We start from the raw sequence: 16,411 nt of genomic DNA, 5'->3' as shown, positions 1-16,411 counted from the left end.
GGGCAGCAATTAATTACATATTAAAATTATTATTTATAAAGCATCATACCATGAGCTACATGTAATGTATTTACAAGCAGGATGAATAGTCAAGGTCTTTTCTCTGGGGTGGGGGAGTCCAAAGCTACAGGGCATAGGTTTAAGGTGAGAGGGGCAAGATTTAAAAGAGACCTAAGGGGCAACATTTTCACATAGAGGGTGGTGTGTATATGGAATGAAATGCCAGAGGGAGTGGTGGTGGCTGGTGCATTTACAACATTTAAAAGACATCTGGATGGGTATATGAAGAAGAAGGGTTTAGAGGGATATGGGCTAAATGCTGGAAAATGGAACTAGATTAAGGTGGAATATCTGGTCAGCATGGACGAGTTGGACCGAAGGGTCTGTTTCTGTGCTATACATCTTAATGACACTATATTATGAAATCCTGTCCTGCAAAACTTACTAACAGTTCCATTTGCATGTAGAGTTCTTTTTGCATTAGACTTTTCATATATCCTTATCTACGTCCCCAGTGTTCCCAAAGAGAGTATCATTTGGTTTTATGTGCTTCACATTTTAGAATACATCAGTATATACCACCCCTGCAGAACTTTGGAAATGACTCCAGAATGCAAGCAAAATTTGATTCTCCTCCATTTTCTTTGTTAAATTCAACGCTGTGTTGCTTCTGATTTACAGATTGCAGCTGGTATGGCGTATGTGGAAAGAATGAATTATGTTCATAGAGATTTACGAGCGGCTAACATTCTTGTGGGCGAAAGCCTCGTGTGTAAGGTTGCTGACTTTGGCTTGGCTCGATTGATTGAAGACAATGAATACACAGCCCGACAAGGTTAGTGCTAGGTGTTTCAAAATTGAATAGTACAACTGACTACAGTTATTGGGATTCTGAAATGTCCTATCATAATCAAATACTTCTAGTTCATTATTTTGAAAGACTGTGGATGTATGCAGTGTGACTAATATAAAATTTAGAGATTCAGGTTTTGGGATATTCCTTTGTACTCAGCTAAGAATCTCCTTAACATTGACACTTGTTTCCAGAATCTCATAATAACACAAGATGGTTCATTGATTATGGCTTCCAGTCCCAGAAAATCACCCTCATTCAATCCAACATGAATTTTCCATTGCTGAAATGTTCCTTTTTGTCTGACATTGCCAGTACATTTCTAATAATAGGCAGTTTGTTCTTTGGATCCTCCCAAATCTACTTGAATAAGGCTATAATGTAATCTTGTGTTTAAGCGTGGAAATAGGAAACATTCACTCATTCCACATGTCTGGCTTAGATTCCAGCTCTGAACCCAGAGATAAAATGACATGAACCAGTTTTGTGCCGCATTGTTTTCTTCCTCTCATTTTTTTTCTCAGTTTCTTTTATGACCATTTTTGACTGCACAGTGCTTAATCGGATCAAGTTGGTTAATATGCCAGATGGAAAAGCTGAAGTTTTATTCCCTTTCGCCTCAAGGCTACAGCAGGGCTAAACTCGATAAAGTCACATATTGCTTCAAGCCACAATTTCATCTTGTTCCAATGACCTGATCTTATCAAGATTTCACAGTGTAAAATGAAATGAATTATTAAAAACCTTGTGGATTCTGCAACTGTATTTCATATTAGCTCAACTAATCCCTCAAAAAAAAAGATTATAATGATTTCAGGAAAAATGAAATAGTACTGTATGAAACAAGGCAAAAGAAGTACTGGTGTCGATTAAGAAAAAGTAAATTATTCATACAAAAATAGACATTGTGAGTTTGAACATTGTCGAATTACTTCCCCACCCCCTGCTTTGGTAATGTGGACCTTGGTTTTATATCCTTATTTCTTAATGTAAAATCTGTACATCCAACCAGTGAAGTTAAACACAATAAATATAGTTCCTGAAGACCTTCATAAGAAAAAAAAAGCTGCATTTCTTCTTTTGCTTTATATCAGGAGTTAACCCTATAGGTATAGGACAAATCAATGGAAAACATTTGTGTAAATAGGATTGAGTTACCTGGTTTCTAGGACTAGGGTTTGGAGGTGAACTACCTCCTAGCTAGACAATCATAGATTCAAATACTGATCCAGTACTTGAGGCCTTCAGAGTACCCTGAGGGGGAGGCTGAACAGCAAGCAGCCATGGTTCACATAGGTAATGTCAACACAGGTGGAAAGAGAGATGTAGTTTTGCAGTCAAAATTCAGGTAACAAGGCCGGAAATTAGCAAGCAGGACTTCAAAAGTAGTAATCTCTGCATAACTCCCAGTGTCACACACAGGCAGTACAGACATGAGTGTGTGGATAAAGGTGCTGCAGGAGAAATGGCTTTAGATTCTTGGGACATTGGGACTGGCTGTGGGGTTGATGGGACCTGTACTGGATCATTTGCACCTGAACAGAGATGGAACTGAATTTCCTGCTGGACATTCTGCCAGTGTTATTGGTGAGAACCTAAACTCACGCCGCAGGGTGTCGCCAGTAACACTCATACTCCATGAACAAAGTAAAAAAGACTCAGCTGTCAGAAGTTTGGACAGAGCGGGCATGGAGAAAATATTCCCACTCATGAAAGGTTCAAGAGCAAGAATCTGTAGATTTAAACACGTTTCTAAAATAAGCGAATGTAATATGATGAAAAACCTTTTTATGAAATAAATGGTTAGGGTCCTGCATTGCACTGCCAGAGTCTGTGGCAGGCAGATTCGCTCAAGATTTCTAAATGGGAATTTGATGGTTATTTGAAAAGGAGCAATGTAATGTGTTGCAGAGACAAGGCAGGATATTAGAAATAAGTGAGGTGCTCATTTGGACAACCAGCACAAACATGATGGGTCACAGCACAAACATAATGGGTCGAATGGCCCCCTTCTGCTTTGTAAAAATTCTGTGATTTTGTGAAATTGACCAGGGCAGATTGCTGAAATCTACTAAGTTCCATCTTTGAATTAGATTTAAACCAAAGCCTTCCTGCCTCATTCAGGTGAAAGTTAAATATTGAAAATATATTTGCATTCCAGATAATTTTCATTATCAATTTGTCTTTACTTGAAACAGGTGCCAAATTCCCAATCAAATGGACAGCTCCTGAAGCTGCACTGTATGGGCGTTTTACCATAAAATCAGATGTATGGTCATTTGGAATTCTAATGACTGAACTAGCTACAAAGGGAAGAGTGCCATATCCAGGTAAATTTCAAAATAGTAAATGATCAATTTATTTGTGCAACAGCCAATAATCCAGAAAGCAGCAGAAGTAGCAGGTCTTGCCAGATAAAAATTTATGATACTCAACAAGCCTCCACCACTGAAATTGGTGTTGGTGTTAACATGATTTACCCAAAAGTAAGCAAGTAAAATGCTTATAAAAATTGGTGGACCTAGGGAAATGATTGCTGGGCCCCTTGCTGAGATATTTGTATCATCGATAGCCACATGTGAGGTGCCAGAACACTGGAGGTTGGCTAACGTGATGTCCCTGTTGAAGAAAGGTGGTAAGGAAAAGCCAGAGAACTATAGACCGGTGAGCCTGACATCTGTGCTGGGTAAGTTGTTGGAGGGAGTGCTGAGGGACAGGATTTATATATATTTGGAAAGGCAAGGACTGTTTAGGGGTAGTCAACATGGCTTTGTGTATGGGAAACTGTGTCTCATTAACTTAATTGAGTTTTTTGAAGAAGTAATGAAGAGGATTGATGAGGGCAGAGTGGTGGATGTGACCTATATGGACTTCAGTAAGGGGTTCAACAAGGTACCTCATGGTAGATTGGATAGCAAGGTTAGATCACATGGAATACAGGGAGAACTAGCCATTTGGATACAGAACTGGCTCAAAGGTAGAAGACAGAGGGTGATGATGGAGGGTTGCTTTGGAGACTGGAGGCCTGTGACCAGCAGTATGCCACAAGAATCAGTGCTGGGTCCACTGCTTTTTGTCATTTATATAAATGATTTGGATGTGAGCATACGAGATAGGGTTAGTAAGTTTGAAGATGACACTAAAATTGGAGGTGTAGTGGACCGTGAAGTAGGTTAACTCAGAATGTAATGGGACCGAGGAGTGGCAGATGGAGTTTAATTTAGATAAATGTGAGATGCTGCATTTTGGACAGGCAAATCAGGGCAGGACTTATACACTTAATGGTAAGGTCCTGGACAGTGTTTCTGAACAAAGAGACCTTGGAATGCAGGTTCATAGTTTCTTGAAGGTAGAGTCACAGGTAGATATGATTGTGAAGAAGGCATTTGGTATGCTTGCCTTTTTTGGTCAGTGTATTGAGTATAGGGATTGGCAGGTCATGTTGCAGCTGTACAGGACATTGGTTAGGCCACTTTTGGAATACTGTGTGCAGTTCTGGTCTCCTTGCTATGGGAAGGACATTGTGAAATTTGAAAAGCGTTCAGAAAAGATTGACAAAGACGTTGCCAGGGTTGGAGAGTTTGAGCTATAGGGAGAGGCTGAATGGGGTGAGGCTACTTTCCCTGGAGCGTTGGAGATTGAGGGCTGACCTTGTAGAGGTTCATAAAATCATTAGGGGCATGGATAGGGTAAATAGACAAGGTCTTTTCCCTGGGTTTGGGCAGACCAAAACTAGAGGGCACAGGTTTAAGGTGAGAGGGAAAAGATTTAAAAGGGATCTAAGGGGCAACCTTTTCACACAGAGGGTGGTGCGTTTATGGAATGGGCTGCCAGAGGAAGTGGTGGAGACTGGTACAATTATAACATTTAGAGGGCATCTGGATGGGTATATGAATAGGAAGAGTTGAGAGGAAAATGGGCCAAATGCTGGCAAATGGGACTAGATTTATCTAGGAAACTTGATTGGCATGAGCGAGTTGGACCGAAGGGTTTGTTTCTGTGCTGTACATTTCTATGACTGTATGACTCTGTAAATGTCACTAAGTGACTGCCTGTTTTAATCGTTAGTAATTGCATCCAGAATCTCATCATTAACTTTAACAAGCTGATTGAAACAATGTGAAGACCCAATTATTTTTCAAATAAGTGCAGCCTTTCAATTTGGCAAGTATAGGGTAAAAACTCATTGAACTGTCCAAAGTAGTTGCTATTGTTACTCTAAACAACACCTTTGTAATTGAGTCAGATGGCTGTATCCCAGGATTAACACTATTTACTTTATACAGCACATTCCCATGCTATGCATGGATAGTGTAACTGGAGGACCAGATCCCCATAAAGTGTTGTCTAACTTCACTGGATTGAAATAATCTGAGAAAATGGCACAGGATTTCCAACATTTGAAAGGAGCTGTTATGTTGGTTACCTAAGAGTATCTTGCCTGAGAGTAGTTCTACACCCTTCTTGTTTATAGCTTGGCTGTGGGTCAATTGTGGAAAATACGTTTATTGTGTACTGAATTAGCTGATCTCAGTCTAGATTTGCAGCCAGAGAGCTGAATCTTGCAAGTTTCTTGGAGATGATTACAAATGGGAAGGATTTGTTGACAGGATACCAGCCTCTGTGGAGTTATTCCAGGAGGGATTTGAAAAGGGGCAGGGAATTTCTTCAGAAAACATTTCTTCAGAAAACATTTCTTTAGAAACATTTTGGGCAACATTCCATGTAGTGTACAGGATGTGGGACAATTTGCACTATTAATGGCTGTAGTCGGGGGCATAATCAAGGTGGTCTCCAGAGCCCCAGCTACCCCCTCAGGGAGGTTTCTCCTCCATCCGATGTGGGTTATACAAATCTTGGCCTCAAAGGTTCTGCATTGCCTCAGAGGTGCCCACCTCTTTTAGTCAGGGAGTTTCAGCTTCAGAGATGCCAGCCTCTGATTGGACCGTCAGCATCAGGAGCCCACATGCCAGGGCAGCCTGCAAGCAGTTAATGAGAAGACCTCAGGCTGGCCATGATGTGTTCACCAAGCTGGGGTACCACTGCCAACATGTGTGTACTTGGGGTCTACTTTTCAGCCCATGTCAGAACCTAAAGCCCATGTTAACACTTCAGCCCAGAGGGGGGGCAGTTGGAATCTGACTCCCTGAACTCAGGAAAGGTAAATTTCGATTGACTTCCCTGTCTTGATTGCTACATTAAAAACAAATTAAGCAATCTGGTCGGACATGACACAGTACACCTCTGGGGGCAGCTGGGACTTGAATCCGGAGTAAGTAAAGAACTCTCAACCTTCATATGTACAGAATCTGTCACAGTTCTGGTTATCTTTGCTTTATTTGAAATGCTGTGGAACGATTGAACTGAATTTCAACTACCAAGCACTTTTGATATAGCATTAAGGCACAAGTGATTCACTAACTGTTGCTTTATGCTCAATAATAATTGGTGCTCTATACATATTTTCTGTAAGTGTCCATTCTGTAATGGGTTAGCCCTGTACTTGGTATTTAAACTCTCTTGTAACTGCTTCATCCAAGAAAATGTTGTCTTGTTAAACGGTTGACTGAAAGCAACTCTTTCATTTAGTTAATTTATCCAAAGTTAAGAGTGGGTATTGTTCGACTTCTTGTGTAATGCATTGCATATTTGGCAAGATTTTTGTGTTACAGATGCAAATTTTCCCTTCTGAATTTCCAGTTTACAAAAATATGAATCTGTGTTTACACTGCGCCTTATTACACCTCGTGTGATATCGCAAATTACTTTGCATCTAATTAATTATATTTTGAAAATCAATTACGGCTATGTGGATCATCAGATCAGACAATTGATGCAGACTTGGTTAAGTGATTAACTATAAACAGGTCCAATACTTTACTTCTCCACTCATTGTTTGGAAACAGAACTTGACATCTTGTCTCTGCAGGTGGCCGGAGCAGCGAAGCAGGTGATTTACATCAGTTGGCATTAACCTCTGATGGACATCTTCTGATTATTTCATGAATGAAACAAAAACTAAGCACTTTGACGGGCTGGTTATTTAATAGTGTGCACTCTATCGAATCTGGCTGGGCATTAAGTATAAACATTTCAATATAATCAAGTAAATCATCGTGATTCAAGGCGATTGCAGTCTGTGTTATTCGGCAGGGGAATTGTAGCTTATTGATTCTTTCGGGCTGTGCAAACGAATTGTAGAACAGTACACAAGTCTCATTAACAGCATGTTCGCGTAACTATTGTTCTTCTCTCTTTGACTGGTTATTTCTCCAAAGCAGATTGTTTGGAGACTGAATTCTTACTCATGTCAGTTTGTTCTGATTGGCAGGAATGGTAAATCGGGAGGTATTGGATCAGGTGGAACGGGGGTATCGAATGCCATGCCCGCCCGAATGTCCTGACTCTCTTCATGATCTCATGATTCAGTGTTGGAAGAAGGAGCCAGAAGAGAGACCAACCTTTGAGTATTTACAGTCCTTCCTAGAAGATTATTTTACTTCCACGGAACCTCAGTATCAGCCTGGAGAAAATCTATAGGCCCAGCTAATACTTGCAACACCATGGACATTGTGCAGCTGTAGAATGCAGAAATTCACAAAGTCTAGCTGCACACAGCCCTTAAATCTGCTTAGTAACTGGAATTCCTGTACACTGTGCACTAACTCATTTCTGCATATTGTTCCACACATTGTATAGATAATGTTGTTGATGAGGCACTCTAGATATTTAATTTCCATTTCACCACTTTTTGGTTCATAAGATTCTGACTAAAGAGGTAATGAAATGTTTCCTGGTGCAAGCAAAGCAAAGCCACGACAGCAAACAAGGAATTCTGTCTCCATAGTTAAGCTTCAATTATGTCTAGAGTTTATTGACTGTCCTTTCTATCCTTCAACAGCAAAAACAAATCAAGATTGATGCAAATCTGTCTTTCCAGAAGTTAATTATTTTTTAAATTCAGCTTGTACCTTGAGAAAAACAATAACCTTACCTAGGATTAACATAAACCAGAATTATCTCTTGTGCATGTGGTGCTCGGTCAGTTCATCTAGATTCAAATAAGACATATTTATCTTCAATTTACATCACTGGAAATTGCAACTGCATTAGGATATTTTGCACATTTCCTTTTCTTTAAATAGTGGTACAACTTGCCATTGTTACCATCCAATATTATTTATATTTTAATCCATTTTATATAAATTGAGGAAAATTAGTTCTGATCGAAATGGTGGTAAAATTGGAGCTATTTCAGTGTTTTGTGTCTCCCCTGGTGTGTATATAATGATATTGTTGGATGAGAGGAACTGAAACACTAGTTAAGTTGCCATCACTTCTGACTAGATATAGCAATAATGTGAACATGCAAGAGAAAAGCATTGTGTTTTTTTAAGGAAAAAACACATAGATTGGTTAGGTTGCTGAGATTGTAATACTCCTGTAGGTTAATAACAAGTGGATTTTGTAGCTGTAAGACATGCACCACTGTTTAATTTCTGTAGTTTTATACTAATGCAGCCAATTGTATTTAGTTGTCCTCAGGACTTCCCTCTGGTGGTCATCCTGAATATGAAAAACAATTCTGTTTCCCAGACAGAATTACTGAGATGACATGGATGTACATTACTGATACATAATTGATCTCACTACAACATGTGACATTTACAAAGTGTTGTACTTGGTTTACAACTGAACAATCCAGCTTCCAACAATTAGTTTACTTTTCAAAAGTGAAGTTTTTGAAATCTTTGTACTTTGGAATTATGTTGTAAATATTCAAGTATGCAGAATACAGAAGTATACAAGTGTACAGATGTATACAAGTATACAGAAATTCCACTGTCTGTACCACATACATACAATTCAATGTTAACCATTTTATTTTAAACTGGTTAATACTGTTACAATGGTAAAATAATTTCATATAAATTTATTAATTAGTCTGCACTAATATTTACAGTCTGGAATTTCAAGGTCTTTTACATTTTAATGTGTTATGTTTCTACAAGCTCTGTGTTGCACACAGTAGTAGAGTTGTTTATTAGGTTTTACCCCTATATTCTGTAGAATGTTCTATCACATGCTTCATGACATGGTTATGATTGGCTTTTAAGCCCATATAACATAGGAGCAGAATTTAAGCCATTTGGCCCATCAAGTCTGCTCTGCCATTCAATCATGGCTGATAAGTTCCTCAACCCCATTCTCTCGCTTTCTCCCCATAACCCTTGATCCCCTTGATCATCAAGAACCTATCTATCTCAGTCTTAAATGTACTCAATGACCTGGCCTCCACAGCCTTCTGTGGCAATGAATTTCATAGATTCACCACTCTCTGGCTGAAGAAGTTTCTCCCTATCTCCGTTCTAAAAGGTCTTCCCTTTACTCTAAGGCTGTGGCCTCGAGTCTGAGTCTTTCCTACCAATGGAAGCATCTTCCCAACATCCACTCTGTCCAGGCCATTCAGTATTCTGTATGTTTCAATTAGATCCTCCCTCCTCCTTCTAAACTCCAATGTGTATAGTCCCACAGTCCTCAAACGTTCCTCATATGTTAAGCTTTCCATTCTTGGGACGATTCTCGTGAATCTCCTCTGAAACTACTCCAGGGCCAGTACATCCTTCCTGAGTATTGTGTGCAGTTAACACAATACTCCAAATGTGGCTTGATCAGAGCCTTATAAAGCCTCAGGAGTACATCCCTGCTTTTATATTAAAGTCCTCTCAAAATAAATGCCAACATTGCATTTGCCTTCCTGACTACTGACTCAACCTGCAAGTTTACCTTGAGAGAATCCTGGACTAGAACTCCCAAGTTTCTGCACTTCAGACTTCTGAATTTTCTCCCCATTTAGAAAACAGTCCATGCTTTTATTCTTCTTACGAAAGTGCATGACCTCACACTTTCCCAGGCTGTACTCTATCTCCCACTTCTTTGCCCACTCTCCTAACCTGTCCAAATCCTTCTGCAGCCTCCCTGCCTCCTCAATACTACCTGTCCCTCCACCTATCTTTGTATTGTCTGCAAGCTTAGCCAGAATGTCCACAGTTCCTTCATCTAGATCATTAATGTAGAAAGTGAAAAGTTGTGGTCCCAGCACTGACCCTTGCAGAACACCACTAGTCACCGGCTGCCACCCTGAGAAAGGCCCTTTTATCCCCACTCTCTGCTTTCTGCCAGACAGCCAATCTTCTATCCATGCTAGCACTTTGCCTCTAACACCATGGGCCCTTATCTTACTCAGCAGCCTCCTGTGCGGCACCTTGTCAAAGGCCTTCTTGAAGTCCAGGTAGATAACATCCATTGGCTCTCCTTGGTCTACCCTGCTCATTACTTCCTCAAAGAATTCCAGCAGATTTGTGATTTATTTGTGATTTTGAGCATCCTGGATGAACAATGACAATTTGCTTTCATGGTTCTCTACTCACTGCTATTAAAAAAAGAGGCGCAGCAAAATGCAGGGACTATAAGCCACTGATTGTTATGCCTTTGACTGCATTATAAGTACAACAAAATTTTATAATGCAATTATGTAGAAGAGATCAACTTTATTGATTTCTCTTTAAGAAATCTCCTTTAACTCATGTGGTACTTGCTGTATTGTGGCTTTTATAGTAACATCTTCATAGTTTTATTACTATTGGGTACTATGATAATCTAGAAAAATATACGAGATCCCAGAGCTTCCCAGTAAAATACACACCATTTTTCACAATGCAAACTATTTATTCCTTTTTTCTTTATTTGCATTATTTCCTGAATTCTCCATTTAACTCCTGTGAAGAATAGTGTTGAAGTCGACCCCCCCCACCAGTAATTTTTGTTTACTATTGATCAGTTTGTAGATTAGTATCGACACATTGCTGACATAAACAGCTGTTGCCTTAAACATTGAAAACATTGACTTTGACTGCAGGTTGGGGAGTACAGGCTACAACCAGGTCAGGAGGGTGGATTGGCTCCCTTCTTTTGATCACCTCAATTGCCAGTAACAAATATTTATTGTTCTGTTTAGTACAAAGCTATATTTAACTGTAATAAAAATGTAGTTTTGTTTTAGCAGTATGGAGCCAAATACAGGGTTTTTACTTGATTGAAAGGAAGAGCAATGTTATTAACTGCTGAATATGAAAAAGTAATAAAATGCAGTGTTAAGTATGGATTTATGTAGGTAGAATGATAAACGTAGATATGACCCAGTACTAAAGGAAGATGGAAAGCACAAATAGTTTAAAGTCATTAGGGTGTCCTTGAAATGTAAAGACTTTAACCTGAGACTGTGGTTGTTTAATTGATGTCTTTCATCTTTGATGGTGATAGATTTTGTAGATCATTTTAAGTTCTTGTTGTTCAGCTGTTTCTCTCCAGTTTGTGTTGTCACTGGACACTTTGTCCGTCAAGAAGCCAAGAGAGTGATTTTCCTAAAGGTGGTTCCATCACAAATCCATCCCCCTAGCCCACCCCCAAAAACAGTTCCTTGAAATACAACCTTGTTTTTGGGTAATTTCATCTTCAGAAGTTATGTTTCTTTTGGCTTGCTAATCATTGCCAAGGTTCCATTCCCAATTTGTGAAAATCTGTATGTAGGGGTAAATTAGAAATCGGACATGAGGGTTTCTTCACACATGACTGAGTTTCAGTGCCTTCTAACAAAATGTTTATGGGATGGTCTTTATTTATTTTAAACTTTGTTTCCTGACTTGGCCAGCCTGTGATCAGCTGACTTCTGTGGCCATTTCAAATTTATGTTCTTACTTTTTTTAAAACCATTCAGTCAACAAAAGTCCCAGGTATTGAAATCATCTGATGGCATTCAGAAGTCATATTTTATCACTCTCATTGCAAAGCTTTGCCGTTAACTGTTTAGATGAGTGCAGTATTCAATTACTCATGGTTTGAAGCACACGGAGACTTGGCTGAAATGAAAGGCTGATAAGGGATTGTCCTTGATGAAGCTGAAGATCCCAAACCTCTTTACACCTGTCATCGTATTCACCCATTTCAACGGAACAATCTTGCTTATTTAAACATTGAAAGTGAACATTAGCTTACACGCTTTAATATGAGTTTAGGTTTGAACTACATGCAACCACTTAAATGAATAATGCATTGCCAAGGCCCTTATTTCATTTTCTGACTGTGAGCGAACAGTAATCACTACATGTGTTTACATCTGGAAGGGCAAGAAATTGTGAAACTGAAAATGCTTGTTAATATTTCCCTGTGAATTCCTAATGAGTGTGAATAATCATTTTGTGCAAACTCAATTTGTTATTTAACAGCATCTAACTGTATTTGGCAATGCCTCCTACAAGGAATCGCAGGCATCTCTTTTGTCCTTCCTTTACTGTGAGTGCAACACTGTGTACTAAATCTTGAGTAGGTGTACATTAAGGGTGTGAGGAGAAGGAATAACAAAGTCTGTAATGATTTGGCTGGAACGTTCTTCCTATGAACTGGGGGAGAATTCCAAACTTGTGGGCAAATTATTATAAGGACACTGCAGTCAAACAGGGGCATCAGTTCAGTCAGTCCTTTGTATATACTATACAGTATTAAAGATTTTAGGTGGATAACATACTGTTCAAGATTTGAATTTTGGGCTGGATAAACCAACAAAACATGCGCTGAAGTGACAATTTTAATAATTCCTTTCCTTTAAATCTCTGGTTTTCTATTGCCTATATATATTGAAAAGCCATTTTTTTTTTCCATTTAAAAAAGAATGATTCGTGTATGTAATGCTTTGGTTACTGTGGTACTTTTGACATGGTGTATACATTCCCACAGCCTAAGCAGAGAATATATTTATTTCTAGCTCTGCTTTTGTTTTGTTCTTATTTTTTTACAAAAAAACTTTGCATTTTGAAAACCTTAATAAAACTCACCTTTGTATGTAGTTGCACACATTTCTGCTGTGTATAAATTTCATGTTCAGAATGGAGTCTTTTTTGTAATTTTGGGAAGGGTGGGGAGGAAATTCATTTTGCAAGTCCATGTTCCTTTTATTGTGCAATTAAACAAACATGATTAAACTTCTTGATGATATCATGGCATTTTTCTGCAAACTAATGAAAATGCAAATTGTTTTTGTGCCTGATTGTGGAGTAAATTTATTTTTCCCCATTAAATTGCAGTTGCCAATGAAATGATAATTTGATTGATAGAGTCATACAGCACAGAAGCAGACCCTTCGGTCCAACTCGTCCATGGCAACCATGTTTCCCAAACTAAACTACTCCCACTTGCCTGCATTTTATCATTATTCTGCTAATTCCAGGATCTGCCATGGTGGGATTCAAACCCCGGTTCCCAAATCATTAGTAGTTTACCGCTAATACTACTAGGCCATTGCCTCCCTTCTGATCATTCAAATTTTCTAACTAGCTCAGAAGTTTAAAAACTTCCGTGTGAATAATTTTATATTGTTAATAGCAGGATTGATACAGCACAAGAAACTACATCTAAGTGCCACATGTTGTTCACAAGATGTGCAAGGTTATTCCAGCCGATCAATAAGAAGGTGAACTTTACATTTAGGGAAAAATTCCCATGGAATTATGGAATACAGGTACAGTCAATGAATAGGAGGTTAATTATAAAAGCAAACTAATTTTCAAAGCTTTATATGTTAACAGCTATGTTTAATCAAACCGAATCTGAAGATGCTTTATATCCTTTTCAATGGACGATTGAAATGTGGATAACCTTCAGAATAAGGCAAATTTAACAAGATACTTAGATGGTATAACTAATTAAATACTTCAACACTAATAAGTTAGCAAAGTGCTCACTAAGTATACTCATATGCTTGGAGTTCTATTGTTGATTGTGATCAGGATTGTGGAAGGGGTCTAGTGGCACAGAGATAGTATCCTTCTGAGCCAGAAGGCCAGGTTTCAAATCCTACCTGCTTCAGAGGTGTGCCGTAGCATGTCTGAACAGGTTGATTGCAGATTTTTACTCAGAATTATGTGTAATTTGCCACTTCAACAGGAATGTTAACATGCTTAAAATCAATGATGATTCAAACCTATTTAGAGTCTGCAACAAAATGCACCAAATAAAGTCATAGCTTCTGCTTATGGCCCATAACCTTTAGGAAAAGAAAATCGGGATATGCATTACATCCATTTTTAACATGATCCTAAAATTATTGGATAAAGATCATATGTAGAACCAAAATTCTAAATCTATAGTTTATCAGGTTCCTTAAAAATATAATAGAGGAAGGGAGTGAGAAGAGAGCCTCAAATTCTCCCATTTGCATAAAACAAATTAACGTTAACCCCAATCAGTAGCACACCAGTCTACCCCTCTTGAGCCTTATTAGCAGTAGGGATACGGGCTTCTCAACACTCCAGTGGGAGGAGCAGGTCCGTCCAGCGGCCTAATCAAGCAACAGCTTCAGCAACATACTCAATTCCACCCATCAGCCGTGACAACCGCCTCTTCTGTGGTGAATGAACAGAACGGTCAACAACTCAACTCTCATTTACCCTCATTCTTGTTTTTTTTTTCTGTTTCTTTCCCATCTTTTTCACACTGTTGCCTCACTTGGTCACTTCTAATGTACCGCATACCTTCTTCAACGCTTCTGAATTCTGCAGCCTCCTCTTCCATTGTTCTGCATTTAGCCTCAGTTTACCTCATGTCTGAAAAACCTCAAAGGAATAAACAATTTCAAAAACCCTTTTTAACTGTTGGACCACTCATCTTTATCGTGGCTAAATTAACTTATCTGAACCAGAATACTAACAGAAATTGACAACTGACTTGAGCCCATTGATTTAACAGAAAGAAAAATGAGGTGATCACCATAATTCGTAATTCTGTACTCAGAAGTATAACAATGTGGTCACAGAGGCAGAATAGGTTCTTTGGAACTCAATAATAATTATTTCATGCAAATAGTGATCATCTGGGCAAGGTATTGATAGGTCAGCAATATTTACGGAATTGTACTCCAGCAAGAAGTCAACATCTTCAGGATGGGAGAACCAAAAGTGATTTTACCAATTACTTGCATTTATTTAGTTATTCATATGTGGGTTGTAGGTGTTGCTGGTCAAACTAGCATTTATTGCCATCTCAAATTATCCTTGCTGGGCCATTTCAGAGGGCCATTAAGAGTCAATCACATTGTTACAAGTCTGGAGTCACGTGTAGGTCAGACAGCTAAAGGTGACAGATTTTCTTTCTCAAACGACAAAAGTGATGCAACTGGGCTTTTGCAACAACAATCACAATTAGGCCAACTTTTAATTCCAGATTTTTAATTGAGTTCAAAATTCACTGTCTACCATGGTGTGATGCAGATCCATGTCACTGAAGAAGTCATATTGGACTTAAAACTTTGCTTTCTTCAGATTGTTTCTTTCCTTTATTCATTCACAGGATGAGGGTGTCACTGACCAGGCAGCATTTATTGCCCAGAGGGCAGTTTCAGAGTCAGCCACATTGCTGTGGGTCTGGAGTCACATGTAGGCCAGACCAAGTAAGGATGGCAGTTTCCTTCCCTAAAGAACATTAATGAACCAGATGGGCTTTTCCCGACAATCAGCATCGTTAGATTCTTAATTCCAGATATTTTATTGAATTCAATTTCCACCATCTGCGATGGTGAGATTCGAATCCAGGTCCCCAGAATGTTATCTGGGTCTCTAGAGGCCATTGCCTGCCCTATGCTGCCAGACTTGCTGTGTTGCTCTAGCACTTTCTATTTTTATTTGCAGACCGTTCTGCAGGAATCTTTATTACTAACATTTCCTTACACCACTGCCTTCCTCAACTTCTACAATGTTTTTATTGCATTGATATCAGAAGCCATTCAGCATTTCCGGCATATCCTTCTATAAAAGATATGGTTAGAAGTCTTATGACACCAGGTTATAGTCCAACAGGTTTGTCTGAAATCACAAGCTTTCAGAGCACTGCTCCTTTGTCAGGTGGAAGTGACTTGACGAAGTCACCTGACGAAGGGGCAGCACTTTGAAAGCTTGTGATTTTAGATAAACCTGTTGGACTTTAACCTGGTGTCGTGTGACTTCTGACTTTGTACACCCGAGTCCAACACCATCACCTCCATATCCTGACTATAAAAGATATGGTTGTCTTATACACAGCATTTAGCTGTCCCTTGATTAATTCTGGAGTTTGTATTTCTATTAATTTACCTGAGAAATCAGATATTTGTCACCTTTCACATGAATAAGTGTACTGAACAATAGTCCTGAAATTGTCTATAACCAATTTGTTCTCTTGCCCTACAATCTTGATTTAGCATGATATAAAACTCAACGTTAACTGTTTCTACACCATTTTGTACTTTGCATACCTCAATAAGATGCCATCCTCTTGGCTTCCCACATCATTCAGTCTCCTGGGACCATGGATTTTAAATGTTAGAGATAGTAAGAACTGCTGATGCTGGAGTCAGAGATTGCACAGCGTGGAGCTGGAGGAGCACAGCGGGCCAGGCAGCATCAGAGGAGCAGGAAAGCTGACGTTTTGAGTTGGGACCCTTCTTCAGAAATGTTAGTTTGGCTCGATAGC

At 39.0% G+C, this 16,411-nt stretch overlaps 1 protein-coding gene across 2 annotated transcripts in view; it reads left to right on the top strand.

Moving 5' to 3' along the window:
* The window catches only part of LOC109921818 (proto-oncogene tyrosine-protein kinase Src), a 151,414-nt gene extending 138,523 nt beyond the window's left edge, over nt 1-12,891 (top strand). For both annotated transcript variants that reach the window (XM_048608277.1, XM_048608279.1), the window contains exons 10-12: nt 682-835; nt 3,052-3,183; nt 7,185-12,891. In XM_048608277.1, the coding sequence (XP_048464234.1) occupies nt 682-835; nt 3,052-3,183; nt 7,185-7,393 (495 nt within the window). In that variant the 3' untranslated portion in view covers nt 7,394-12,891. The remainder of the gene's footprint in view (nt 1-681; nt 836-3,051; nt 3,184-7,184) is intronic.
* The last annotated feature ends 3,520 nt before the right edge of the window (nt 12,892-16,411 follow it).

This window comes from Rhincodon typus, chromosome 19 (assembly GCF_021869965.1).
Source record: "Rhincodon typus isolate 14 chromosome 19, sRhiTyp1.1, whole genome shotgun sequence".
In the NCBI taxonomy this organism is placed as follows: Eukaryota; Metazoa; Chordata; class Chondrichthyes; order Orectolobiformes; family Rhincodontidae; genus Rhincodon; species Rhincodon typus.
Note: the sequence above shows the minus strand (reverse complement) of the source record. Positions and strands in the feature narration are given on the sequence as shown.